This window comes from Diaphorina citri, unplaced genomic scaffold (assembly GCF_000475195.1).
Source record: "Diaphorina citri unplaced genomic scaffold, Diaci psyllid genome assembly version 1.1 scaffold522, whole genome shotgun sequence".
NCBI lineage: Eukaryota > Metazoa > Arthropoda > Insecta > Hemiptera > Psyllidae > Diaphorina > Diaphorina citri.
In genome coordinates this window covers 74,956-102,584 of record NW_007377956.1, presented here as the reverse complement: position 1 = coordinate 102,584, position 27,629 = coordinate 74,956, and the positions used below count along the sequence as shown (strand labels likewise).

Below are 27,629 nucleotides of genomic sequence, written 5' to 3'. Positions count from 1 at the left end.
TTACCTCAAAAGTTAAATCAAAGATTTAATTAAATTATTACCTGGGCCTTTTTCATCCTTACTTGTTATTCAAAAAACGAGGGTGCACCATACCTATAGAAGATTGTTGAACTGAAGGGTTTTACAAAAACTCGAGTATTTTGATACATAATGGAGAAATGATTCTTTTTGGAACTGATTCTTAACAACATTCCATAAAATCCTTCAATTAAGAATTATTTGTCATTGCTGTTCAATAGAACAATTTAATAATGAAGTTATTTTAAAAGAAACATTTTCGTTTAAAAAGTTTTCCCCAGGCTTAAAAAGCGTTTACGAAATTTAAGCTTACTCTGAACCAGAGATCCAAAGGTAAAACCACCACAAAGAAAAGAAAATTATTGATAGACAAAAAAAATAATAAATATTAACAAAAATAAATTAATATGTAATTTAAATGAAAACCTATCTTGTACCTAGGAAAAGATCTTCTTCCTTTCTGCCTTGAAGAATGTGTTTTGTCTGAATCTGTTTTGTAAAATAAAATATTCTTCTTTTTGTACTAATTAAATGTGGCTCCTCGTTTTCCCTTTCAACCCAATCAGATGTGGATTTTATCCAAAGTCTTGGAGAACCTCAATCGCATGATGCTTAAGCTGATTGTTCCTGTGGATAACAGAGGAAATTTTCTGTAACCCTTTTTTCATGAAATCCAGATTTCTTTTTTTTTCTTTCTCTCATTAACTTTCCCGGTTCGCCCATGTAGGTACATTCCTGTGTATAGCTCCTACTAACGAGTAAATATCTATTCAAAATGGACAAAGTTTACTCTTGGGGACAGGTGAGATCCTTTCTGCCTTGAAGAATGTGTTTTGTCTGAATCTGTTTTGTAAAATAAAATATTCTTCTTTTTGTACTAATTAAATGTGGCTCCTTGTTTTCCCTTTCAACCCAATCAGATGTGGATTTTATCCGAAGTCTTGGAGAACCTCAATCGCATGATGCTTAAGCTGATTGTTCCTGTGGATAACAGAGGAAATTTTCTGTAACCCTTTTTTCAAGAAATCCAGATTTCTTTTTTTTTTTTCTCTCTCTCATTAAATTTCCCGGTTCGCCCATGTAGGTACATTCCTGTGTATAGCTCCTACTAACGAGTAAATATCCCTTCAAAATGGGCAAAGTTTACCCTTGGGGACAGGTGAGACAAGATGATAAGACAAAAGACTTTTTGGTGTTAAGTAATTTTCATATATTTTTTGTTAGAAAAATGGTTAAACTCATTTAAAAAACAATTGTAAAAAATAAACGCAAAAATTCACTGTAAGCAGTAATAATAAACATTGATCATCAAATCCGATTACCACAAATCTTTCCCAGCAGAATTGTGGTTGAGTTACTCGACTTCTAAGCAGGAGATTGCCGGTTCAATCTCAGTTGTGGCTTTATCCTTAAAAAAATAGAACATAGACGCTTTAAGAACCCTACACGCTTTTTCAATGAAGTTGTAGTGGGACCAAGTTTACATTATTTCAGTGCACAATGCACAGATCTATATTGCCTATCCGGGGAAAAATCTCACGCCCTGGCTGAGATTCGAACCCAGTACCTTCGGGCCAAGTCAGTGCTCTTAACCACTGAGCTACAGTTGCCGACAAGAGAATAAAAGTTGTTTCAAGTAGGTATAAGAAATGTTTTTCAAGCTCTAACTTGACAGAAAACTAGTTTAGCTTCGCTATAACTGTAGTAATAGAAAGTAAAAACTTGTTTCAAACATAACAAAATTCTTGAAGATACGAGTATAACTTGATAGAAAAACGCTAAGTAGATACTTCAAGTACCAAGAAATAACTCGATAGACAGAACAATTGCAATGATGATAAGACGTTGGTGAGGGTGGGTGTGGTGTGAAAATTGAATACAGACAGGAGAGAAGAACTTAATTCAGAGTGTTCACCTGAAAACAGATAATCAAAATCATGGATTAGTTTTGTTCTGGCTAAGAGCCTTTCCATTGTGCTAAATCTATCAAACGAAACAAAATTGTGGCCCACATCGGAGTTTTGGGCTCCAACAGCCCAAAACTTTGATGCTCACTAGAAAATTAGTTTCCGTATGTTCAAAGTTAGACTGCTAGTCCAAATATAACCTTTCTAACTAGGGCCTCACTAGAACTAGAAACTCTAGAAAGGTTGGGCTAGAATTGGAGTCCAGACTGATATTCAAAACTTCAGCTTTTTATCTAAACCGGACAGCATCAGAAAAGAACCATCCATAAGGCAATTCCCTTTTTGACTAGTGCTAGACCTTCTGCTTGGTGCTGTCCAATTATCTAAAGTTATTAAAAATGTATCCTGGACCCTTTCCTTAACTCTGTATGAAAGTATAGTAGGTATGAAGGTACTTACAATGTCATCAATCTTGAGAATACTGCGAACTGTTTCCGTGGATAGCGTGATAGCACTGGTAGATACTAGGAGGGGTTGAACCACATTCTCTTCTAGGATATTGGTGATAGCTCCCTGGAAATGAAATAAGTACAACAGAATGACATTGTATATCATGGCAAAATCTCATGAGTTGACTAGCCGATGATTGGCTCATTCCAAAAAGGAAATCAGCTAACAAAATAAGTACAGTTATTCTTACCTTGCGTACATTGATCCCGGTAGTAGTTTCACCCTGGGCATGTCGATTCCTCAGTTCGGTCACTGTAGAGATCGGATTCAGACCAGCATTCTCAGCCAGAGTCAGTGGGATCACTTCTAGAGCCTGGGCGAATGCTCTGTACAACACAACAAATAGGTTAAGATTCAGTTAAAGTTGAGATGAATAGGAAACAGTACCTACAGCCTAGATTCGGAGTCGATAATAATACCTTGATAAATAAGTTTCGACACAGACAGACACACACACGGACCAATGGCTGAAACCCCAGAGTCAGTGGGATCACTTCTAGAGCCTGGGCGAATGCTCTGTACAACACAACAAATAGGTTAAGATTCAGTTAAAGTTGAGATGATATTGTAACTTTTGATTGTAATATGTAATGTAAAGAATAACGTCGCCAAACTATTGTAACTTTTAATTGTAATTATTGTACTATGTAATAATGTAATGTAAGGATTGAATACAGGGATAGGATTTGGAATAGGAAGATGTACGAGTATGTTTTATTCTAAGCAGAGAACAGACTATAGAATGAAGAAATTGAACTGGAGAGTATTTTCCCAATTGTTGATCTGGTTGCTAAGCAACATTGTTACTGGGTGGTGGTTGTTGTTTTCAATACTGTGTGTATAAAAAGACACCACAGATGAATAGGAAACAGTACCTACAGCCTAGATTCGGAGTCGATAATAATACCTTGGTAAATAAGTTTCGACACAGACAGACACACACACGGACCAATGGCTGAAACTTTGGATTTAGGCTCTAGGGACCTCAAAACGTGTTTGGTACTAAAATCTGACCATCGAAAATTTGACCCGATTACATTACTTTCCTTCCTAAAGGATAAGGAAAGTAAAAATATATCTAAACAGTAGGAGAGGGTATTCATGGTAAATTTTAGGTGTTGGTTGCATTTACCTGAAGCAGTAGGCATCAATTCCGGACACAGTATCAGCGTATTTGGTCAACTTCAAGCTAAGTTCTATCTCAGGAGCACCACCTCCAGCGATCAAAGCTCTGAAAATACATGAGAGAAGAAGATACAATTCCAGCCTACATGGCTGCGTTGGTAGCGCGCCTGCCTTGTAAGCGCTAGGTCATTTTAGGTGTTGGTTGCATTTACCTGAAGCAGTAGGCATCAATTCCGGACACAGTATCAGCGTATTTGGTCAACTTCAAGCTAAGTTCAATCTCAGGAGCACCGCCTCCAGCAATCAAAGCTCTGAAAATACATGAGATAAGAAGATACAATTCCAGCCTACATGGCTGCGTTGGTAGCGCGCCTGCCTTGTAAGCGCTAGGTCGCGGGTTCGATTCACGCCCGGGCGGATTTTATCCTAACCAGATAAGGTTCGTTCTCGGAACGCCTGGCTTTCTCCTATCCTGTCTTCCTTCTCTCTTCGAATTCGGGACGATAAGACCTTGCAGTTACACTTCCTTCTTCCTTCTAAAACTCTTGGGGGGGATGTTTGTTCAAACCAAAGCTGAATTATTCAGACAAAAAAAAGTTCCAATCTTACCTCTGTTTGACAAGACAGCGCACCACACACAGTGCATCATGGAGGGAGCGTGCGGCTTCATCCAGCACCAGTTTGTTGCTTCCCCTCACCACAACAGTGAGAGTTCGGCCCGGATTCTGTATGCCAGAGATCTTGACAAATCGGGAATTGCCCGCGGGAATTTCTTCAACCAGATCAGCGCTAGACAGATGTTCAGGCAGGAAATGATCGAGCGATGCGATGGGACGAGTGTTGAGTGTCTGAGAGGGGGGGGGGAATAAAATAAAAATTTCGTGTTATTAATGACTTAACACCTGGTTAGCGCGTGGACTAATGGACTTCAGATCTGAAAGTTAGTGGTTCGAGTCAAATCATAAAAGATACATTAGGTTTAGGTATGTGGTACATTAAGTAAAAATTTTAGATCGCTAATCTTACCAACTTACTCAAAGTTACAAAAAATGAATGCTTACAGGAACTTGGCCTATCGCACTGCCGTGTGCGCTCAAATTATTATCAAAGTATATATTTGTATCTAATACATTTTGCAAGAGCAGTACTCGTACAATAAGTACATTATTTAGTTCATCAAGTACACTTTTTTGTACATTTCGTAAGTAGGATATTTCGCTCTTCAAATGTAACAAACCTTTTTTTGTAGAGCTTTTTTGAAAGGCTTTAATGACAGGATTCTCACATAGTAAGCTCTAGCTCTTCCACCTAATCAGATATTGCTGACTTTGAAGCCGACATTGAGGTAGTAGTCGATATCAAAAGGGAATAGAAAAACCATCTTTCCTTGTACACATTGGGACATATGACATCAAAAGAAAAATTTGTAAAAATGGCTTGATGGTCAATCATCTTGACGTTTGCAACATACATACATACCTTGCACACAAACTCAATATCTTCCCGTTCAATATCCTTGACCACAAGGACTTTGATCTTGTCCAAGAAGTGGATGGCCAGGTCTGAAATAGCATCTCTCAGAATAGACTTCTGTACCAGAAGAACGTTGCAGCCGGCTTTCTTGATCTGTTTCACGATGTTCAGAATGTATGCTCTCTCTTCCTTGAGGACACGGTCCATAGCAGAGTAGTCTGACACAACCACTTTGTGATCCATCTGAGAAAGAAGATAGCGTTACTTAATGTCTACAAGTAAAGGGAAGTTACAGTCCTATGGGCCACTTAAAGGCTGCTAGGGCCTTTAAGTGAGTAGCAACCAGTGGCGGCATCACATGGTATTCTGCATTGTTTTAAAACAATGCAAGATTTTTTTTTTAAGCAAATACTCTCATAATATTTAAGATGATTTTAATTGTCACCATAAATGGAATAAAATGTTAAGGGTTGGGTAATTTGGAACAAGTGCAATTCTGAGACAAGCTAAATGACAACTGAGGTAGTCAGATTTCAATAGAACCTAGAGAAGAGTCTTAACTTTTATTAGAATGCTTAGGTATAGGTACTTTGTTAACATGTCATTTGAGACCATTGAAGTTGGTGTTTCAAAATTGCCCCAACCCATCCTATGATAATATATGTTCTTCTTTGTAATTACATTGCTTATTTCGTACTATTAATAGCAGTCAGAAGTGATCCATTTCATACTCACGTCAGTCTTGGGCGGTGAAATACAGAACTGAATGAGTCCAATCTTTGCCTTCTCCACTCGCTTGGGTCCATTGACATTGGCTGACTTCTGTGTAAACACAAGTCCATCAACAAGCTCGGTATCTTCTACAGTACCACCTAGCTTTCTAATCACTTTGATGTCCTGGAAGCAGATGAACAGCAAAATGAAATATTGACTGTTATTGACCTACCTCTCTCCATTACTTAAACACAGGTAGAATATTTAGAATTTTAGAATTGATCATGTTAGTAAAAAATTTCATATTTATCTGAAATATTTTTCCCAAGAGATACTGGCCTATCTTCTTCTTTTTTTCATGGGTTTCTTTTGAGTGAAAGGGTTCTGAAGGGCTCTTGAGGGGGGTCATTACTTAAACACAGGTAGAATATTTAGAATTTTAGAATTGATCATGTTAGTAAAAAATTTCATATTTATCTGAAATATTTTTCCCATGATAATGGGACTACATGTCCTAATTCGACAGTCTAAATAAATAAAGCACTTCTTTTTTTCATGGGTTTCTTTTGAGTGAAAGGGTTCTGAAGGGCTCTTGAGGAGGGAAGGGACTTGAGAAATTACAGAATATCTTTTATCTTCTGTCCTACATTTTGTAGGACCTATCCTACATTTCCTCTTGTTGTGGTTGAAAACCCATTTTTTTTTTTTTTTTTAAATTACAATTCTGTATTTTCTGACTGTCCTTCTTACCAGGAAGTAATATTCTTACCTTCAAATCAACATTGGTATCTCTCTGGGGATTAACAACTTTGAGCACAGCGTCCACAGCAATCGGAGCCAACAGAGAAGCCTGCTGTGACACAACCTTGGAGTTCAGTGATGTTGCTGCACTCTTGATCAGGTTCTCCCGATCAGCTAGAGTAATTGGAGTGGACATTTCAGTCAGGATTTCCACACACTTGGCAGCTGCCTTTTGGAAGGCATCTGAGATGGTGGTTGGGTGGATGCCCTTGTGGAGTAACTTCTCTGCAGCTTCCAGCAAACTCCCGGCAACAATTACAACACTGGTGGTACCATCTCCTGCCTCAATGTCTTGGGCCTTTGAGAGTTCTACCAACTGAAATTAAGACTTGGCTATCAAGGTGAACCAGAGAGCTGTCCAACTGCCTAATCCTATCCCTAGCCGCGTACAGAACAAGGAACCAATCAGACCTTCTCGGTAAGTAAACACGTCTCTCTTGTTGGAGTCCTGGGTTCGAATCCCGAGAACGACTCTTACCATTTGTGAAACGCGTTTTTTTGTGTGAAGGGTTCCATTTACTCCATTAATTAACTAATTTATACAACTAATGGAAAAATATTACGAAAAATATATTTTAATATTAAATATTATAAAACAACTAATGAAAAAATATTACGAATTTGGGAAAGAATTATAGATGGCATTTTTGGACATTAAAAAAGCATTTGATGTGGTGAGAAGAGAGAAAGTTTGGCAGAGTTTAAGAAACATAGGAATCAACGAAACAATAGTTGACAGAATAGCAAGATTGTATGCAAGAACAAAGAGTAAGATTAAAACAAAACTGGGAATGACAGAGAGCTTCATCATCGAGTCAGGTTTACGCCAAGGAGGAGTGCTATCGCCGTTGCTATTCATAACAGTCATGAATGAAATTCAGAAGAGAGTAGAACATCAACACTGGGAAAGGAAAATATGAAACTCATGCTGTTTGCAGACGATATCTTCATTTGGGGTAAAAACAAACGAGAAGTACAGGATCAAATAAACGAGTGGGCAAAAGTAGCAAAAGAGTACAGATTAAACTTCAGTGCAGAGAAAAGAGAGATGGAAAGAAATAACAGTGAGAGCAGTGTAACAATGGACGGTCAACATCTAAAGAAGGTAGATCAATTCAAATATTTGGGTAGGATGATATCGAAGGATGGAGCGATGGACAAAGACATCAATAAAAGGATAGAGTTGAGCAGTGGATTTTACAATACGGTAAAAGACCTCATATGGAACACCCATGTCCCCCTAAAATGCAAGAAAACAATATATCAGACCTATTTTGTTCCCACACTTACGTATGGGTGATAACAGGTGAGAGACAAGATGATAAGACAAAAGGCTTTTTGGTGTTAAGTAATTTTCATATATTTTTTGTTAGAAAAATGGTTAAACTCAGTTAAAAAACAATTGTAAAAAATAAACGCAAAAATTCACTGTAAGCAGTAATAATAAAACATTGATCATCAAATCCAATTACCACAAATCCTTCCCAGCAAAATTGTGGTTGAGTTACTCGACTTCTAAGCAGGAGATTGCCGGTTCAATCTCAGTTGTGGGGTGGAACTTTATCCTTAAATAAATAGAACATAAATAACCCTACACGCTTTTTTCGATGAAGTTGTAGTGGGACCACGTTTACATTACTTCAGTGCACAATGCACATCTATGCCCATATTGCCTATCCGGGGAAAAATCTCACGCCCTGGCTGAGATTCGAACCCAGTACCTTCGGGCCAAGTCATTGCTCTTAACCACTCAGCTACAGTTACCGACAGGAGAATAAAAGTTGTTTCAAGTAGGTATAAGAAATGTTTTTTAAGCTCTAACTTGACAGAAAACCAGTATAGCTTCGCTATAACTGTAAGTAGTAATGGAAAGTAAAAACTTGTTTCAAACATAACAATATTCTTGAAGATACGAGTATAACTTGATAGAAAAAAGCTGGTTCAAGTAGATACTTCAAGTACCAAGAAATAACTCGATAGGCAGAACAATTGCATTGATGATAAGACGTTGGTGAGGGTGGGTGTGGTGTGAAAATTGAATACAGACAGGAGAGAAGAACTTAATTCAGAGTGTTCACCTGAAAACAGATAATCAAAATCATGGATTAGTTTTGTTCAGGCTAAGAGCCTTTCCATTGTGCTAAATCTATCAAACGAAACAAAATTGTGGCCCACCTCGGAGTTTTGGGCTCCAACAGCCCAAAACTTTGATGCTCACTAGAAAATTAGTTTCCGTATGTTCAAAGTTAGACTGCTAGTCCAAATATAACCTTTCTAACTAGGGCCTCACTAGAACTAGAAACTCTAGAAAGGTTGGGCTAGAATTGGAGTCCAGACTGATATTCAAAACTTCAGCTTTTTATCTAAACCGGACAGCATCAGAAAAGAACCATCCATAAGGTAATTCCCCTTTTGACTAGTGCTAGACCTTCTGCTTAGTGCTGTCCAATTATCTAAAGTTATTCAAAATGTATCCTGGATCTTTTCCTTAACTCTGTGTATGATAGTAGGTATGAAGGTACTTACAATGTCATCAATCTTGAGAATACTGCGAACTGTTTCAGTAGATAGCGTAATCGCACTGGTAGATACTAGGAGGGGTTGAACCACATTCTCTTCTAGGATATTGGTGATAGCTCCCTGGAAATGAAACAAGTACAATAGAATGACATTGTATAATATGTCATGACAAAAATAATGGCAAAATCTCATGGCAAAATGGCATAAGTTGACTCCCCCCCCCCCCCAAGAGGTTGGATAAAGGGAGCTGTAACTGCTTAGACATTTATTTATACAAATAAAGGAGTTTTAACAGTAAAGTCCTACCTCAGAAAATCCTCCCCCTCTAAAAGCGCTTTAACTCTACGGACAGTAGGTTGTTCGCGCTACAGAGAAAGGGAAGAATAGTGGTTGGCTGGAAGAGCTCCTTTAGGAGCACGCTGGCACTCAAAACACTGACCCAAACTTCTAACTTTGGCACAATATGATTGGCTCATTCCAAAAAGGAAATCAGCTAACAAGAAAATAAGTACAGTAGTTATTCTTACCTTGCGTACATTGATCCCCAAAAAGGAAATCAGCTAAAAAGAAAATAAGTACAGTTCTTCTTACCTTGCGTACATTGATCCCCAAAAAGGAAATCAGCTAAAAAATAAGTACAGTTATTCTTACCTTGCGTACATTGATACCAGTAGTAGTTTCACCCTGGGCATGTCGATTCCTCAGTTCGGTCACTGTAGAGATCGGATTCAGACCAGCATTCTCAGCCAGAGTCAGTGGGATCACTTCTAGAGCCTGGGCGAATGCTCTGTACAACACAACAAATAGGTTAAGATTCAGTTAAAGTTGAGATGAATAGGAAACAGTACCTACAGCCTAGATTCGGAGTCGATAATAATACCTTGGTAAATAAGTTTCGACACAGACAGACACACACACGGACCAATGGCTGAAACCTTGGATTTAGGCTCTAGGGACCTCAAAACGTGTTTTGGTACTAAAATCTGACCATCGAAAATTTGACCCGATTACATTACTTTCCTTCCTAAAGGATAAGGAAAGTAAAAATATATCTAAACAGTAGGAGAGGGTATTCATGGTAAATTTTAGGTGTTGGTTGCATTTACCTGAAGCAGTAGGCATCAATTCCGGACACAGTATCAGCGTATTTGGTCAACTTCAAGCTAAGTTCAATCTCAGGAGCACCGCCTCCAGCAATCAAAGCTCTGAAAATACATGAGATAAGAAGATACAATTCCAGCCTACATGGCTGCGTTGGTAGCGCGCCTGCCTTGTAAGCGCTAGGGCGCGGGTTCGATTCACGCCCGGGCGGATTTTATCCTAACCAGATAAGGTTCGTTCTCGGAACGCCTGGCTTTCTCCTATCCTGTCTTCCTTCTCTCTTCGAATTCGGGACGATAAGACCTTGCAGTTACACTTCCTTCTTCCTTCTAAAACTCTTGGGGGGGATGTTTGTTCAAACCAAAGCTGAATTATTCAGACAAAAAAAAGTTCCAATCTTACCTCTGTTTGACAAGACAGCGCACCACACACAGTGCATCATGGAGGGAGCGTGCGGCTTCATCCAGCACCAGTTTGTTGCTTCCCCTCACCACAACAGTGAGAGTTCGGCCCGGATTCTGTATGCCAGAGATCTTGACAAATCGGGAATTGCCCGCGGGAATTTCTTCAACCAGATCAGCGCTAGACAGATGTTCAGGCAGGAAATGATCGAGCGATGCGATGGGACGAGTGTTGAGTGTCTGAGAGGGGGGGGGGAATAAAATAAAAATTTCGTGTTATTAATGACTTAACACCTGGTTAGCGCGTGGACTAATGGACTTCAGATCTGAAAGTTAGTGGTTCGAGTCAAATCATAAAAGATACATTAGGTATGTGGTACATTAAGTAAAAATTTTAGATCGCTAATCTTACCAACTTACTCAAAGTTACAAAAAATGAAAGCTTACAGGAACTTGGCCTATCGCACTGCCGTGTGCGCTCAGGTTATTATCAAAGTACACATATGTATCTAATACATTTTGCAAGAGCAGTACCTGTACAATAAGTACATTATTTAGTTCATCAAGTACACTTTTTTGTACATTTCGTAAGTAGGTATATTTCGCTCTTCAAATGTAACAAACCTTTTTTTGTAGAGCTATTTTGAAAGGCTTTAATGACAGGATTTTCATATAGTAAGCTCTAGCTCTTCCACCTAATCAGATATCAGATATTGCTGACTTTGAAGCCGACATGGAGGTATTAGTCGATATCAAAAGGGAATAGAAAAACCCATCTTTCCTTGTACACATTGGGACATATGACATCAAAAGAAAAATTTGTAAAAATGGCTTGATGGTCAATCATCTTGACGTTTGCAACATACATACATACCTTGCACACAAACTCTATATCTTCCCGTTCAATATCCTTGACCACGAGGACTTTGATCTTGTCCAAGAAGTGGATGGCCAGGTCTGAAATAGCATCTCTCAGAATAGACTTCTGTACCAGAAGAACGTTGCAGCCGGCTTTCTTGATCTGTTTCACGATGTTCAGAATGTATGCTCTCTCTTCCTTGAGGACACGGTCCATAGCAGAGTAGTCTGACACAACCACTTTGTGATCCATCTGAGAAAGAAGATAGCGTTAATTTCTACAAGTAAAGGGAAGTTACAGTCCTATGGGCCACTTAAAGGCTGCTAGGGCCTTTAAGTGAGTAGCGACCAGTGGCGGCATCACATGGTATTCTGCATTGTTTGAAAACAATGCAAGATGATTTTAATTGCCACCATAAATGGAATAAAATGTTAAGGGTTGGGTAATTTGGAACAAGTGCAATTCTGAGACAAGCTAAATGACAACTGAGGTAGTCAGATTTCAATAGAACCTAGAGAAGAGTCTTAACTTTTATTAGAATGCTTAGGTATAGGTACTTTGTTAACATGTCATTTGAGACCATTGAAGTTGGTGTTTCAAAATTGCCCCAACCCATCCTATGATATGTTCTTCTTTGTAATTACATTGTTTATTTTGTCCTATTAATAGCAGTCAGAAGTGATCCATTTCATACTCAGTAATAGAAAGTAAAAAATCTGGTGTGAACATCACACGACTTTCTATTACATTAAGTCGGACAGTTCTAAAAGTTTCACCATTCGATTCCGCGTGAAAAATCACATGGGATTAACTATTCACTTGCTTATTTGGTAACGGTTCACGAATAAAAGGGAAATTTGTCGACACAGGGAAGTATCGAACCCGCAACTTCTCAACCGTAAGTCAGACAGTACTGAAAGTAGCACCATTCGATTCCGCGTGAAAAATCACATTGGGATTACCTATTCACTTGCTTATTTGGTAACGGTTCACGAATAAAAGGGAAATTTGTCGACACATGGAAGTATCGAACCCGCAACTTCTCAACCGTAAGTCAGACAGTACTGAAAGTAGCACCATTCGATTCCGCGTGAAAAATCACATTGGGATTACCTATTCACTTGCTTATTTGGTAACGGTTCACGAATAAAAGGGAAATTTGTCGACACATGGAAGTATCGAACCCGCAACTTCTCAACCGTAAGTCAGACAGTACTACAAGTAGCACCATTCGATTCGGCGTGAAAAATCACATTGATTAGAATATTCACATCCGAATGACCAAAGGTTTTCTATGTCTCTTACCGTTTTTACGAAATAAGGGTTAAGCAACAGTGACTTTGGTTAATATCAGGATGGGTGACTATCTGATTTTTACCAAATTGTTACAGTCGCGTCCTTGTACCATACCGGGATAGCATACCAAATTTCATTGCTTTACGACAAACTGTTCTTGAGATATTTTGTTCACAACCTTTTCAACATTTTCCACGAAATGAGGGTTAAGTAACAATTACTTTGGTTAATATCTGGATGGGTGACTGTCCGATTTTTACCAAATTGTTACAGTCGCGTCCTTGGACCATGCCGGGATAGCATACCAAATTTCATTTCTCTACGATAAACCGTTCTTGAGATATTTTGTTCACAACTATTTACTTTTTCCCATTTAAACCTGTAGTACGTACGTACGTACGTTCGTACGTACGTACGTTACGTACGTACGTACGTTACGTACAGACCATGGGCTAAAAACCACTTTTTTGGAATCAGGGGACCCCAAAACGGATATTTCCACCCATTTCCCGATTTTGAAAATTTGGACCGATTGCAATACTTTCATTACTAGTATAGCTCCGCTATACTGTAGTAATAGAAAGTAAAAAATCTGGTGTGAACATCACACGACTTTCTATTACATTTGCGGAATACGTATTTGGAAAAAAAAAATGAAAATTTTTCCCGAGCCTGAGCCGCCGACGGCGGCCAATTTTCGACCAAAAATTTCCTATCTTAAAATAGTACGTACGTTACGTACGTACGTACGTTACGTACGTACGTACGTTACGTACGTACGTACGTTACGTACGTACGTACGTTACGTACGTACGTACGTTACGTACGTACGTACGTTACGTACGTACGTACGTTACGTACGTACGTACGTTACGTACAGACCATGGGCTAAAAATCACTTTTTTGACATCAGGGGATCCCAAAACGGATATTTCCAACCATTTCCCGATTTTGAAAATTTGGACCGATTGCAATACTTTCATTACTAGTATAGCTCCGCTATACTGTAGTAATAGAAAGTAAAAATAGCTATATTGACATAAAGTAAATAAGGCTGTGTGTATTGCTAACACATACTTATTAGAACACTGACTTTTTGTATACAGTCAATAGTAAAATGTGTGGGGATTAGGTTTGCTTGCCTGGTACACAAGAGATCATTCCAGCTAAGGTATGACATAGTATAAGTACAATTAGATTTTGACCGCCTAGCGGTCTAGTAAAGGTTAGTTCAATAGTAAAATGTGTGGGGATTAGGTTTGCTTGCCTGGTACACAAGAGATCATTCCAGCTAAGGTATGACATAGTATAAGTACAATAATTAGATTTTGACCACCTAGCGGTCTAGTAAAGGTTAGTTACTACTAAAGTTTTAGGCAATAAATTATTATTACTATTTTTTACCATTTTAGCAGCTGGGTGAATGACATTCATCTGTTTTAGAATTGTGGCTCCATCATTTGTGATTGTAACTTCTCCATTGCTGGCTTGAATCTGTAAGAAGGGAGAATTAAATTAATTATTTAAAAATTATTAAATAATCATGTGTATTTGAGACACAAGAACTAACTCAAGTAAGAAGAACTAAATTCTATGTGAAATACCCAATTCATTATTGAGAGCTTGTTATGTGAACTAGTAAAGGGTTAATTTTTGGACTGATTTTACCAAACAATAAGACTAGACCACTACGAGTCAATAATTTCTTACCATTTTGTCCATGCCCCTAGGTCCCAAACTGGTTCTGATTGCATCAGCTACAGCTGGAAAGAAAAGGAAAATACATTTTATTATTACTAACAAAAGAAGATTTTGACAACAATTTCAATCTGAAATTGGTGTCAAAATTCAATTTATTATTACTAACAAAAGAAGATTTTGACACCAATTTCATTCTTGAAAGGTATAGTCACAAAATGTACCCAACAAAATGAGCTAAAAGGAATATCAGTACCCCTTTCAGGAATGACCAAAAGGGAACTCCTCCTGAATCATGAATCTCACACATTGATGTCTTGCATCTGTACTTTTCGATCCAAATTTAACAAAATCTGTGGAAGCCTGGGCTGTTTAGGCACTTTGTTTCGACGCTCAATACTGAAAATCTCTGGTATGAAATAGGATTTGGTACTTTCTATGACTCAATCCAGGGAAAAAACAAATTTCGGGATCTTACCTTTGGCAGCACCGATGTTACTGTTTCTGATATCAGTGGCTTTACTCTTATCTTTGAAAGCTGAGGATTTTGAGTTTTTGGAATCACCCGACGCGTTGACAGTCATTTTGGCAAGATAAACTCCTTACAAGTTGCACAATAAGACAGGGATATGGGGAAAACTGAAGAATTTTCAGACGAAAAGTAGCCGAAATCACGAGGTAGAGCGGGCGTACAAAAGATTTTTTGAATGGATTTGTTGACATGTGAGAAGTCAGCCCTTGTTCTGTGCTCATGTGTGTGAACGCGGTCATGCTTTCTATCGATATTGTTTTTTCGATTAATCGTTTACTGAAAAAATGGAAAACGAGTTCGATTAATCGGTTCTCAATTTTAAATTTTATAATTTTATTTTATTTTTTATTACCTATTATTATTTTTTTTTTTAAGATTGCAGTATTGCAGTATTGCAGATCTGCAGATTGCAATATTGCATTGCATGATTGCAGGCAAATTGGCCAAGTTTAGATTGATCTGTTGCAGTTATCTCAACTTTCCCCTGTTATCTGTGTCTTGTAGCTTGTTATTTGAACAACAGATGCACTTGGATTGGGAATTCCAGACCTCTGATTTGGCAGAATAGAAACCACAGTTTCACGTAAGTTGAAATAGTTTTGAACCAAGTGACAAAAGGGAAAGGAGAGTGCAATTACTATGTCAGCTGCTACATTGTCAATGTGAACTCTAAATAATGCACTTGTCATGAAATGAAAGGTTTCAACACTTTGTCTAGTGACTCATGCATACAATATCTAATACACGAGGAGATAGCAAATAGTGAACGCTGAAATTCTGTTTCGTGTTAATATAGGCCGGGCGGTGCTGCGAACTCTTGACGTTCGCGCGCCTCCCGGCGCGCTTGATTTATTCAATGAAAAATACCTACTAGAATAAAAGAAGCCCTTTGAAACCAGTCTATAGTTAGCTTGGACTTGGACGGTAATGCACTTGCCTTGTAAGAGCAACCTTCATCCCAATAAGATACACACTCGGGGCGTCCGGCTTTCTTTTATCCTGTCCTCCTTCTCTCGATTTCGGGATCTTCTTTGTTAGTCCTCTCTGTCAAACCTCTTGAAAATGCAAAGCTCTTAGTACAAAGCCCTTTGCTTGGCCTCATTGTCCGACAAAGCACAGAGCGTCAGTAATAATATTGATAGTGATAATGATGAGTTGATAACCAAGAAGATAATCCTATTTGAAAAAGCTGACTCAGTACTACTATCAGTACTGAGTCATTAAAGGCAACCGAAAAACAAATTCTGTCTGCCAAAGCATTTTTTTCCATCTCTCACCTATACGTAGGTATATTACTCACCTATACTTACATTAGTTGGGAGGAAGAGCTCACCGTGTGAGAATCCTACCATAAATCCTAAAAAATTACTTGATCACATACCTAATTACTAATTACTTATGCTATTAATGTCATACAATATCCAAGTGGCATGACTTGTTTGCCATGCAGAAGGAGTCTTTTTTTATCCATTCACACTTTGGGGTGGCCATTCTTTGACACAGACCAACAAACTTAATTTTGGTAAGTGCAATACCTATACAATGTAGGTACTTGCTTTTTCTCTTGGGTACCAACCTACCATCTAGCAGGTGGCAACTACATACCTACTGAGGTAAGCAGGTTGGTAGCTTACTTATTTATCAATCTTTGACATTCTTTGAATGAACAGTTTATTTTGGACTGATAAGGGATTCCCAATCAAAAATCAACTGTAGTTACTTATATAGGTACCTACTAATTACTTTGGTAAGATAGGTAAGGTTCCTAGAAAAACACAAGCACAAAACTAGGAAGGTACCTAAGTACTTAATCTACTCAACAGGGTAAATAGCTACTTGCTTGTAGATAGCTTGTTAACTGGTCAGTAGGTACTGGGTATCTCCTCGCATCTAGTACTATAGGTACCTATCTTGCCAATAAGTACTTGCTTGGGTATCTCCTCAGATCTGGTACTGGACATTGCATAAGAGCCATTGGCAGTGGCCAACAGACGTCTTGGTCCTGCATACAGCATGATCTGTTAGTTACATAGGAGTCTGCCACTAGGAAAAACTTGAAATATAATTTATTTATGACGTAGGTAGGTACTTAGTTTGAATTATTTATTAAATAAAAACTTTGGTGTGCTTTTTTTTTCAACCGACAAAACTGGTGAGTTTCAGAGCTTTTTTTTCGCTTCTATGAACACGTAGATATAATAGGTTAATACCTATGTATGTATCTACAGAGAGTCATCTGAATGATTAATGCAATAAAATTGTAGGTAGGTACCTACCTATCTATTCTTTTGGCGAAATAAATAGCTAAATAAAAATGTATTATCACTTTTGAATGAATGAAATAAATATTCTAAAATAACAAACCTATCACCCTAATAATGAAGTGAGCTACATAGGTATTCTACCAAGCTCCTTCTCAAATGAGGAAGCACAGGAATCGTAATACTAAGTTCACTGGAAACTTTAGACCGTGCTTATTTTTTAGTCCGTCCTTCCTTTATCATTACAATAGTAATAAAAAGGTATAAGGGACGGACTATTGTATTCGCTTCGGTGTCGTCTGTCACTGAAATATACAAGATATTCCGGAGGTTGTAGTCACAGTCACAGCACACTAGGCCAACACTCAGGAGGAAAAAAACCGCTTTTGCATTAGGCGCATTCTAAATATCCGGGAACGCAAAAGTTTAGTCAGAAAATTTTCGTCCTGACCGATATTCGAACCCAGCACCTCCTTAAAAGTCAGTAATCTCGACCACAGAGATATTACATCACTTTCCTTTTTATAGGATAACGAGAGTAAAACAGGCACTTTCTCGGAACCTTGAATACCTTGATAGTAGAAAAGTAAATAAGCAATTTGATAGTAAATAAACATGCAGTAGCAGTTGTAGCGAGAACTTTAGTAGAAAACCTCTCACATGTCTATGACATATCCCCAATGTGAATGCAAAGTAATACTTGTTATAAATAAAGTGTGACGCAAGGGTATGTCTATTTGCCTAGATGAAAACTGGCCAGGTAGGGGGTTTTTTGATATCGAGTTTTCATGGTTTTTCTACCTACACATTCTAATAGGTACATAACTACTAACTACACATTCTAATACATAACTACACATTCTAATACATAAGTACTTATTCAATTAGAGAGTTGATTGACGCCGCGCCGATAAAGTGGTACTTATCCACACAAAAATAGTACTTACGTATTTTTAGTTTTTACATATTTAATATTGTATGTTTTTGTCGATGCAGATAAAATTGCATTTATGGACGTAGATAAAATCGTTCTTATAGACACAGATAAAATCGCACACGCTTATTGATACAGATAAAATCGTTCTCACTCTCGCAGATAAAATCGTACTCATCGACGTAGATAAAATCGTACTTATCGACGTTTAAATCATACTTATCGACGCAGATAATATCGCATTTATGGACTCGGATAAAATCGTACTTATCGTCGCAGATAAAATCGTACCACGTATCGACGCATATAAAATTGTACATTTATTAAGGCAGATAAAATCCTACTCGTTGGTGCAGATAAAATTGTCGCTTATTGACGCCGATAAAATCGTTCTTATTATCGCTTATCGCAGATAAAATCGTACTTATTGGTGCAGATAAAATCACTGAAGTTGAGCCCGGGGCGGATTTTATTCTGAACAGATAAGGCTCGTTCTCGGAACTGCTGGCTTTCTCCTATCCTGTCTTCCCTCTTTGATTTCGGGACGACGAGTTTAAATAGTTTCACTTTAAGTTAAATATTGAACATCAACGTGTTTCGCTCATAAAAGACAGATTATTCACAAGTAAATATTTGTTGCGTTGAATCCACTAGTTCCCAGTGGATCACTGAAGTTAAGCAACGTTTGGCGTGGTTTGTATCCAGGTGGGTGAAGTTTCACTTTTAATTGTATACCAACGTGTTTTGATAATAAAAGACAGATTATTCACAAGTTGTTTGTCTTTCTCCACAGAAGAGATATCGTGCAATGCATTGGACTGTTCATTTGACGGGCGGCCCCCGTAGGGTTAACCATGCCGCCGTTCTCAATGACAACAAGATCTTCACGTTTGGCGGCTATTGTTCTGGTGAAGATTATGTGAAGCGGCGGCCCATGGATGTGTATATTCTCAATACAGGTAAGATGTCTTAGGACAGCGATTTCCTAGAGGCCCGCGGGTCACATTTGGCCCGCGAAACTTTTAGGGTGGCCCCCCTCGGGCTTGATTTTTGCTCTTTTACTATGGACTGGACTCCGAAAATGGAGCTTCTACCCCCCATCCCCTCAAAATCCTGGATGCGGGCCTGCTCCCCTGTGTATGTGACCCGCGAAGTACCTGCCAATGTAGCATGTGGCCCGCGTACACATGGAAGTTGGAAATCCCTGTCTTTGGAGATAGTTATGTTTTATGGTGGAAAAATACAATGGGAATGACACAAATTAAAAAAAAAAATAAAATTATGAGTCGTGAAAACCGTGTGGGTTTTACCCTGGGGATCAATGATTGGTCTTGGGTTTTACCATGCACTGTATAATTAGTTGGGTTTTATCGTAGCTTTTATCATTGGAATAATCGTGGAAAAATTTCTTCTAGCAAATAAGCTCAAGTTTTCTAGAAGCTAAAGTTTGTATTGAATTTTGCAGATCCGTGATCCTTGCCTTAAAAAAAGAGTTCACACGCTATTTCGTATTCATCACGTGCCACGAACATATTTTTTAAGGCACTGCTAAAACTATTTCATACCTCATATCTTACTACCACAACAAAGTAGCCCGTAGTATGCCGAGTTCTTCTCGTTACTCCGGCATCAGAAAACTATTTCGCCAGTAAACGCTAGGTCGCGAGTTACTCTAAATCTAAACAGAAAGATTCATTCTCTTAACAGCTGGCTTTCTCGTATTCTGTCCTCCTTCTCTCCCATTTCGGACCTTAGTTGTTACAGTTTCCTCTATCAATATTGAGAAGAAGAATAACCTATTGATTTATTTCATAATATGATAATATTGATGAATAAAAGTAAGATTGGAAATGGAAGGTACAAGACCCAAGGGAAGACCAAGATATCGTTATGAAGACACTATCAAGTTTGATGTTGGGAAGAAACAAGGAAACTGGGAAGATATAAAGGCTAACCCAAGGTATAGCAATAGAGTCTGGTGGAGGGGCTTTGTTCATCGACCTATCCTATAGGATAGAACGATAATGGTTATGTATGTAAAAGTAAGATTATTACCATTACCATTATCTCCTAATGTTTTCAGAATCTCTACGCTGGTCTGCAGTGCCCGTAGCATCCAAGGGCCACCCTTCGGTACTTGTGCAGAAGTCACGTCCGTGGAATATTGCTACCAAAGGAACTGGCACAAACAAGCAGTGACCAGTGTTATTGTAGGGTTAGGTTAAATGCAAGAAGGAGTTTTCACAATTAGAGCAGTGATTATTGTTCTTATAGGGTTAGATTAAATACAAAAAGGAGCTTTTCTTTTTCATGGACGTGACTTCGTAATTACCATAGTGTTCTACTATTAAGATAAAGAGTATTAAAATAAACTGTAACTGTACTATTGTTCTAACATTGATTAGTCTGCCAGCATTAGACTAGAAAGTGTATCTACAATTCTACTTTAAAATCTACAAGTTTTTATCTAGCCTATAGAATGCAGATTTTAATTCAGGGTACATTTTAACAAAAGCAATTTTTTTACAGGAGTGTAGTTGTTTATGTGGTAACACACTTATTGATTTAGAAGGTATGTACCTATATGTAACAAAGTGATATGCAACTTTGGTACCAGTTCAAAATCTATGACAATGAAAGATTGCCCCAAAAAGGAGCTGTCACAAATGGGCAATGACCAGTTTTACTATAGGGTTCAGTTAAACACATAAATTAGCTTTTTTTTCTGATGGGTGTTCCACCGCCGTTTTTATTATATTAGTTGCATGTGTCTGTGTCGTAGCATGCTCATCCCGTAGTAGGTATGCCTCTCATTGTAGTGGTTTCATAGTTTTGATGGTATTTTTGTCATACAGAAGTTCCATCTTTATCAATCATTCAGCATGTTTGTCCTAATTTTCTTCACAACTTAAGCAATTCATCATGACAGTAGAGTTTGTGTGAGGTGTTCTCTTTAAATTTCATCCTCTGGGTTTATCAATTGTATTTATGTTGAAATTCACAATTTAATTTTTGGGCTAAAGCTAAGTGCACTCCAAAGAGTTCAAGTCAGGTCATAAAATTTAGTGTTGTCTGTGTTGTATTGTGATCAAGAAAAGACATTTGTGATATGCTTAACATAATTAAAATTCTCCCACATGTTGAAAACATAGGCACCTATTAGAGTAGGTATAGGTAGGTAGGTAATATTTCTCTCCAACTAAAAGGTTAAAAAATCCATGCTACACATGGCTCACAGAACATGTGTTTTAGAATGGGAAAATACATCCTATTTACTCTAAACTGTATTATTATTATTATTATTATTATTATTTTATTATCATCAAAGTAATTTTTGTTGATTCTGATATTATCATGTAAGTTTATCTACAACCCATGCTCTGGGAGCATGCAAGGATATTTGCATCTGGCAAAGGAAATAAAATCTAAGAGAATTTTTCCATAGAAGAGAAAATTCAGATTACAAATTACCATAGAGGAAAAAATTCTCTTCTATGACAGTTTGTAATCTGTTTTATTACAATTTTTCAAAGACATTTTGTGGCAATGAAAAAGAAGAAAAAATAATAGAAAGTAAAAAAAAAAAATAAAATACTTATTTACCTATCCACCTTAATTAACTTTCCATCTTCAACATCATCCATATTTTTGTCAGAGTGGCAGGTTCCCAAGATGCTGGCTACTGGGAGCATCTGTATAGCCCTTTTCTAGTTCTAAGTTCTCCATTTCTGGAACAATGATTGGCAATCGCCCTGACGCCCCTGACTGATTGAAAATTCCCCAAGTCCCTGTTGGAATTAAGATCCTTATAATTGAACCAAACCCCACATGACTATGGGTACCTAACCCAAATAGTTGGGCGGTTTGTCAATTGAATGTTTTTCCCTCTACATTGTCCTCAGTGCCTCAACATATTGTAATGCTTAATTTGTATTGCCTGGTATGAGTTTTTATTGAGGGATGAGTGCAAGGCCCTCCACACACGTTACGGTCACTAAGAGATTTCCTTGGAAAGAATTAGACTACATAGACCCGCCCTCTTCGTGACGTGTGGCAGATAGGTATTTGTCTCACTAACCCTCTGTTGACCATAACGTGTGTGGCGGGCCTAAGTATAACTAACTCGTATTGACTCAATGAGTCACATGTTAGCTGGTGTGCTTCTATTATTAGTGTTATTGCTATTCACTGATAATATTGATTGTTAGTGTGATTGCTATTCATTGATAATATTGATAATGATGATTGTTGATGAAAATTGATTTTTATTGATGAACCTGGTCATGCTTCCAAAGCGTGATGATTGATACAGGCTGGTATGCACATAGATGAAGTCACATGCTTTTTCTAACCTATCCTCTAGCTACTCTAGTAGTTGCGATTTCCATGCATAAAACTCGGAAAAAAATAACAATATGAAATATACAAGATATTCCGGAGGTTGTAGTCACAGTCACAGCACACTAGGCCAACACTCAGGAGGAAAAAAACCGCTTTTGCATTAAGCACTTCATCTTTTCATTTCTCTTCCACCAGGGTGAGCCACCATCGTATCGTGACTTCCACACGGCCAACATTATTGACGGTAGAATGTACATCTGGGGTGGAAGAGGCGATGAGAGTTCCCTATACCATAGCGGTAGTGAAGTGTACTGTCCTGATCTGGTGTATTTGGATCTCAAGTATTTCACCTGGATACGACCTAATACAACAGGTGAGTTCTCACAATTAACCTTTTTATAGACAAGATAACTAAGCTATACGTATTTTGTAGCAAAAAAAAAAAAAAAAAGAAAACAGCAAATAGCCCCGTAAAGGTGTGTCCACACATAGTCAACCGGCCATCCATCAGTGTTGACTGAACCGTCCACACTGCCTCGATAACATAGATTGACTTCGTCGATCAACGGCCGGTCGACTATGTTTGGACATAGCTTAAAAGTGACACGCAATATTGGTGCCTAATTTTACCTCATCAACTCATCACTTATGACTTAGGCAGTCTATAGAAGGCATAGACCCATCTAAAATCTGTAACAGGTTCTAGGAAAACGATAAAAAAAAATCAGTGGTTGGTATTTAAGAAGTGTTTGGTATTTGGATGGAAGAGCTCCTTTAGGAGAACCCTGCCACTATAAATGAAGCCTTAAAAAAAAAAAAAAATAATAAAATAAATTGTTTCCATTTCACCACATCAGTCTCTCAATCTGATGTCCGCAGGTTCGGTTCCGGTGGGCCGCCGATCACACTCAGCATTCGTCTACGGGGACGGCCTGTACATATTTGGCGGCTATAACGGCTTGGTGGAAGAGCACTACAATGATATCTACCGGTATTGTACGCGGCGGCAAGAATGGGCGCGCGTTATTCCGCATGGGGCCCCTCCTACCAAGCGGCGCCGCCAGTCATGTATTATCAAGGGAGATACGCTTATTATGTTTGGCGGCAGCAGGTGAGTAGATTTGAAATACTTGATTTAACCTACATATTTGGAATGCACAGCCCATTTTATATTGAAAAAATAAAGAAGGTTATTAAAATTAAGAATATTATTATTATTTTACCATACTCGTACATACTTGCATTACATACCCAAGGTATCCTTCCTATTTATTGGGGAATGTCAGTTGTAACAAGCATTCAAGCATGCTTTCTTTTTCAAAAACTATCGTGTCCTAAATTATTAGTATGTCATATTCTTCCCTTAGAAAAACGGAAAATTCAGTACAATAAATTTCATTTTGAAAAACTTAAACTACACAGAGATTTAATATAAATATACGTACAGTAATGCAATGAGCTATAGTAAAACTTACATGGTATAAATACATATAGGGTGTACTCTAAATTTCGGCACTCCGTCTCGTTCTGACTGATCATAAATCACCCAGGATAGTTGTATTTTTGAAATTTTTAAATATTAAGCAATAATTCATCCTGGAACAGGTTTCTATATTGAAGGCATTGTCTCAGTTTTCTTTGTCAACTGTCTCTAAATATTGGGAAAAAAATGTGCTAAAAGAAGTAGAAAATGGGCCTTTAAAAGATTTCTCAGTATTATTTGAGCTGTAGAAACTGAGTTACGGAGTGCCCAAATTGGAAGTACTTTATGCGTAAGTAGTAGAGTAGGGAGGTGTTTTTGCAATACAACTGACAATTTAGAAGTTGTAACTAAATAATCTTGTCACCTATTTCCCAAACAAAACTGCCTATCAACCATTTTATAAATTTTATAGAGAGACAAGTTTTAAAATGTGGCGTTCTCTCTTAAGCGTTTTTATAAACATGTCATTTTGTGGCATTATCATTAGAAGTAAGCGAGTTGTAGCTACATCATGGTCTGAAACTTGGAGGAAGAAATCAGGAATTCAAATCAAACACTGAAAATGTTTACGTTGTATTACAAAAGCCGTCCTCTTTCATTCACGATACAGCAATATTATTATTCTAAAATGAAAAATAAATCAAGTCTATGATGAAAAAACAATAAAAACAAATCATAAAATAGATACAAAAACAATTTATCTAAAAACAATGTAACAAAAACAAAATTACATACAAAATTAAGTCTGAACAACCAAGGAATAGGTAATGTGCTTTTCTTGGGCCTAGTTTTTTTTTTTTTTTTTAGAAAGTACACTAGAAATACATACTAGAATGTATCAACTGAGATATTGAGTAACTCGGGTTTGTGCGTTTTCACAATATTTTGGTGACTTCACCAAATGCTTTTTTTCATAAGGCCCATTTCATCCCAGATTTTTTTTTCTCTCATATCTATGTTTTAGCTTCATCTATTTTCATTACCTAGATATTATCGTGAAAGAGGGGGAGGAAAAAAAAAAAAAAAAAAAAAAAAAAAAAAAAATGTCCACCAAGATTGCAGAGGATAATTAGGATTACTGGATTGAGATTGAAAAAGATTCGAGAAAAAGTTGTCAGCGATAAATAAAAGGTTGTATTGAGTGATAATAAATTGTCTGTAAAGATTTGAGATAAAAGTGTATAGATTTTAGAGAACATTTCTACAGAGATTTCAGAGGAAAATTGTGTACTTGGAGAGATAAAAGAAGGGTTGCATTGTGTTTATAGGGGAAGGTTGTATTGAGACTTGAGAGATAAAATTAGTTATAAAGTTTCGAGATTGTATAAAGATTTGAGAGAAGTGTAGAGAAAGTTCTACTTATCTGAGGGATACATATTTTCTAAGAGATTTGAGAGAACATTTGTGTAGAGATAAGAAAAGTTGTCAATGTCAACAAAGATTTGAAAGTTTGTAATGGAGCACGAATGAAGACAGCTTACAAACCCGTTCGCAGGTAAATTGAAAATAATCCTTTATAACTCTATAGCCTAGTGAACTATTTTTAAGTCTTGGATATCCCATTATCCCACTTATGGCGGGGTTCACAAAGTTTAAACTCCGTTTAATTTAATCTCTTGGATCTAGCAATTTGATTGACTGAAATTTTTTGAATCAACTAATGAGATTGCTTAATGCAAAAGTCAAACTGAGTTTAAACTGACATTGTGACCCCGGCTATTACTCCCACTAGCCTAAAATATAGTGGATAGATAAAATATTATTAGATATCCCACTAGAGGAAAAAAGTGGGTATTAGTTTACACTAATTTACTTTATACTTTACACTAGTATCTATGAAGCCTGGGTTCAAGTACCGATGACGACTGAAAAATCACTTTGCCTGGATGCCTTTTACTCGGGGAGCAATGAACCTTATAAAAACAAGAATCTCGATGTTAACTTCTAGAACCAAATTGCCAAAATTATTGCTCTAAAAATCTAAACTAAAGAGTTTTTGCAAATTATGTACATGAAAATTTAATCATAGACCATCATCCCGATGTATGGCTGATAAAAAAAAGACTCTTCCCCTTAATCCTGCCATCAGCATTTGGCTAAAGCTAAAGCCGCTACAACAACAACAACAACAACAACAACTCTTTAACACTTGGAATACATTCTGTCTAACATATGGAATACAAAAAGAAGAAGATAAAGATAACATATGTTACAAAACAGACACAAGACACACTTGAGATCAGATGCTCTCACTTGCGTTATTTGATAACATTTGGCGTTGACTAGGAGAATTCGTTGGAAATGAGCTGCACCACGTGGCTAACATGTGACTAACACGCGACGCCAAACACATGGTGTAAAAACATATGTTTCGTACATGTTGTAAAACACATATTTCGTACTCTTTTTAAATGCATGTTTTGCAATAGGTAATGTTTCTTACATGTTATAAAAAAATATGTTAAGATATAGGTATTTGTTTCTTATAATTTTTGCGAACACACATGTTTCATATGTGTTATAAAACATTTGTTATAATCTCTTTGTTTCTTACATATTGTGAGACATGTTTCTAACATGTTGTAAATAAACATATATTCCTTGCGCTTTGTAAAACATACATGTTGCTTACGTGTCACAACACATGTGTTTCTGACATGGTTACGAAACATATGTTTTCACCATGTGGTGTTTCATACTGTTTTACACGTACTCGTTGGTACCTGGACTGTTGAGCGGCTCGTGCGTCTGTAACATACGAAAACATAAATTGATATGGAATAAATTAAATAAAACAGGTGTTACGACTTGAGATTGCACCCCTGGTTTTTCAAGCCAAAATTCAGCAGTTTTTTACCTACGAAAATTTTCATTTGTATAATTCCCCATTGCCCATTTTTACTGTACAAATTCGATATCGTTAAAAATAAAATAATAATAATAATAATAATAAAAATCAATTCCCCATAATATTGTTTCCAGGCTTTAAATTCCAGCCTGAATAGCTTGGAAGGTTAGGACCTTAATGAGATTGGTTGAATTTCGCCGAAACAACAGGGTTTTGATGTGTATATGTATACTTACGTAAGGACTGATCAACATGTCGTTCAAAAACTGTCCAATGCAAGCGGGCAAGAAAAAACGAAGAGGGATAAGCTACAAGTTGAGCAGAATGTTTTTAAAAATGGGAATTTTCTTTTAAATTGATTATGCAGTCCTGAATTCGATTCTTAAAGCACCTACAGGTCATACACCTACTAAAAAATTGGTTCTTATCTCAATCGACTTCTTTTTTCATACCCCTGTAAAGTGCACCTAGATCCCTCTTAAAGAAATGTGAAATCAGAGAAAAAGAAATGAGACACGTCCACTAATTTTTCTGATGGATATGGACCTAGTCACAAGTCACAATTCGTTAATATAAATATGTAATACAAATTGTTCACTACTGTCCCACGTGTGTTGCACACGAGTCCCTAAACACTAAGGTTAACAAACGTTGACCGTGGTACATATTTGGATAATCATTTTTTTAATAGTCGAGGAAGAAGATTTTTTTTTTTTTTTTAGTATCAATCTATCTTGAAAGAATAAGCACAATCCCTCACTATGCGATGGTTTTCTGCGGTTCAGGACGAGCCAATAAATTACATAC

The 27,629-nt window shown here is 37.3% G+C and overlaps 2 protein-coding genes and 2 long non-coding RNA genes across 5 annotated transcripts; 1 reads left to right on the top strand and 3 right to left on the bottom strand.

Moving 5' to 3' along the window:
- Nucleotides 1–1,204: 1,204 nt before the first annotated feature.
- Nucleotides 1,205–15,154, bottom strand: LOC103509713 (T-complex protein 1 subunit delta). 2 transcript variants are annotated; one of them, XM_008474340.3, is made up of 11 exons: nucleotides 14,902–15,154; nucleotides 14,436–14,488; nucleotides 14,130–14,219; nucleotides 6,517–6,864; nucleotides 5,769–5,930; nucleotides 5,040–5,276; nucleotides 4,170–4,408; nucleotides 3,568–3,666; nucleotides 2,626–2,761; nucleotides 2,385–2,498; nucleotides 1,205–1,933 (listed from the first exon to the last, which is right to left on the bottom strand). In XM_008474340.3, the coding sequence occupies exons 1-11, from the start codon at nucleotides 15,005–15,007 to the stop codon at nucleotides 1,916–1,918; spliced, it is 1,602 nt and encodes a 533-aa protein (XP_008472562.1). In that variant the 5' UTR covers nucleotides 15,008–15,154; the 3' UTR covers nucleotides 1,205–1,915. The 2 variants fall into 2 exon arrangements, with proteins under 2 accessions (XP_008472562.1, XP_008472561.1); XM_008474339.3 differs by lacking the exon at nucleotides 3,568–3,666 and adding an exon at nucleotides 3,773–3,871 and having other exon boundaries at nucleotides 14,902–15,153.
- LOC103509712 lies at nucleotides 8,606–9,623 on the bottom strand. The gene is made up of 3 exons (XR_003391663.1): nucleotides 9,596–9,623; nucleotides 9,075–9,188; nucleotides 8,606–8,626 (listed from the first exon to the last, which is right to left on the bottom strand). It is a non-coding gene; the product is annotated as an uncharacterized LOC103509712 (long non-coding RNA).
- Nucleotides 15,155–15,319: 165 nt separating the features above from the next.
- LOC103509715 (kelch domain-containing protein 3-like) lies at nucleotides 15,320–23,621 on the top strand. The gene is made up of 5 exons (XM_026823994.1): nucleotides 15,320–15,538; nucleotides 18,944–19,109; nucleotides 20,234–20,283; nucleotides 22,657–22,864; nucleotides 23,371–23,621. The coding sequence occupies exons 2-5, from the start codon at nucleotides 18,959–18,961 to the stop codon at nucleotides 23,604–23,606; spliced, it is 645 nt and encodes a 214-aa protein (XP_026679795.1). The 5' UTR covers nucleotides 15,320–15,538; nucleotides 18,944–18,958; the 3' UTR covers nucleotides 23,607–23,621.
- Nucleotides 23,622–26,103: 2,482 nt separating this feature from the next.
- On the bottom strand, nucleotides 26,104–27,454 carry LOC113467677. The gene is made up of 2 exons (XR_003391661.1): nucleotides 27,059–27,454; nucleotides 26,104–26,722 (listed from the first exon to the last, which is right to left on the bottom strand). It is a non-coding gene; the product is annotated as an uncharacterized LOC113467677 (long non-coding RNA).
- Between the last annotated feature and the right edge of the window lie 175 nt (nucleotides 27,455–27,629).

What these genes read in the sequence shown, in the direction of transcription:
- LOC103509715 (XM_026823994.1), top strand. Translation starts at nt 18,959, where the DNA reads ATGCATTGGACTGTTCATTTGACGGGCGGCCCCCGTAGGGTTAACCAT. An exon ending in CATCCAAGGGCCACCCTTCG is followed by an intron (nt 20,284 to 22,656) that starts GTACTTGTGCAG and finishes TTTTGCATTAAG; the next exon opens with CACTTCATCTTTTCATTTCT. An exon ending in GATACGACCTAATACAACAG is followed by an intron (nt 22,865 to 23,370) that starts GTGAGTTCTCAC and finishes TGATGTCCGCAG; the next exon opens with GTTCGGTTCCGGTGGGCCGC.
- LOC103509713 (XM_008474340.3), bottom strand. Translation starts at nt 15,007, where the DNA reads ATGACTGTCAACGCGTCGGGTGATTCCAAAAACTCAAAATCCTCAGCT. An exon ending in ATACCAATGTTGATTTGAAG is followed by an intron (nt 5,931 to 6,516) that starts GTAAGAATATTA and finishes ATCTGCTTCCAG; the next exon opens with GACATCAAAGTGATTAGAAA. An exon ending in CGCTGTCTTGTCAAACAGAG is followed by an intron (nt 3,667 to 4,169) that starts GTAAGATTGGAA and finishes ATGTATTTTCAG; the next exon opens with AGCTTTGATCGCTGGAGGTG.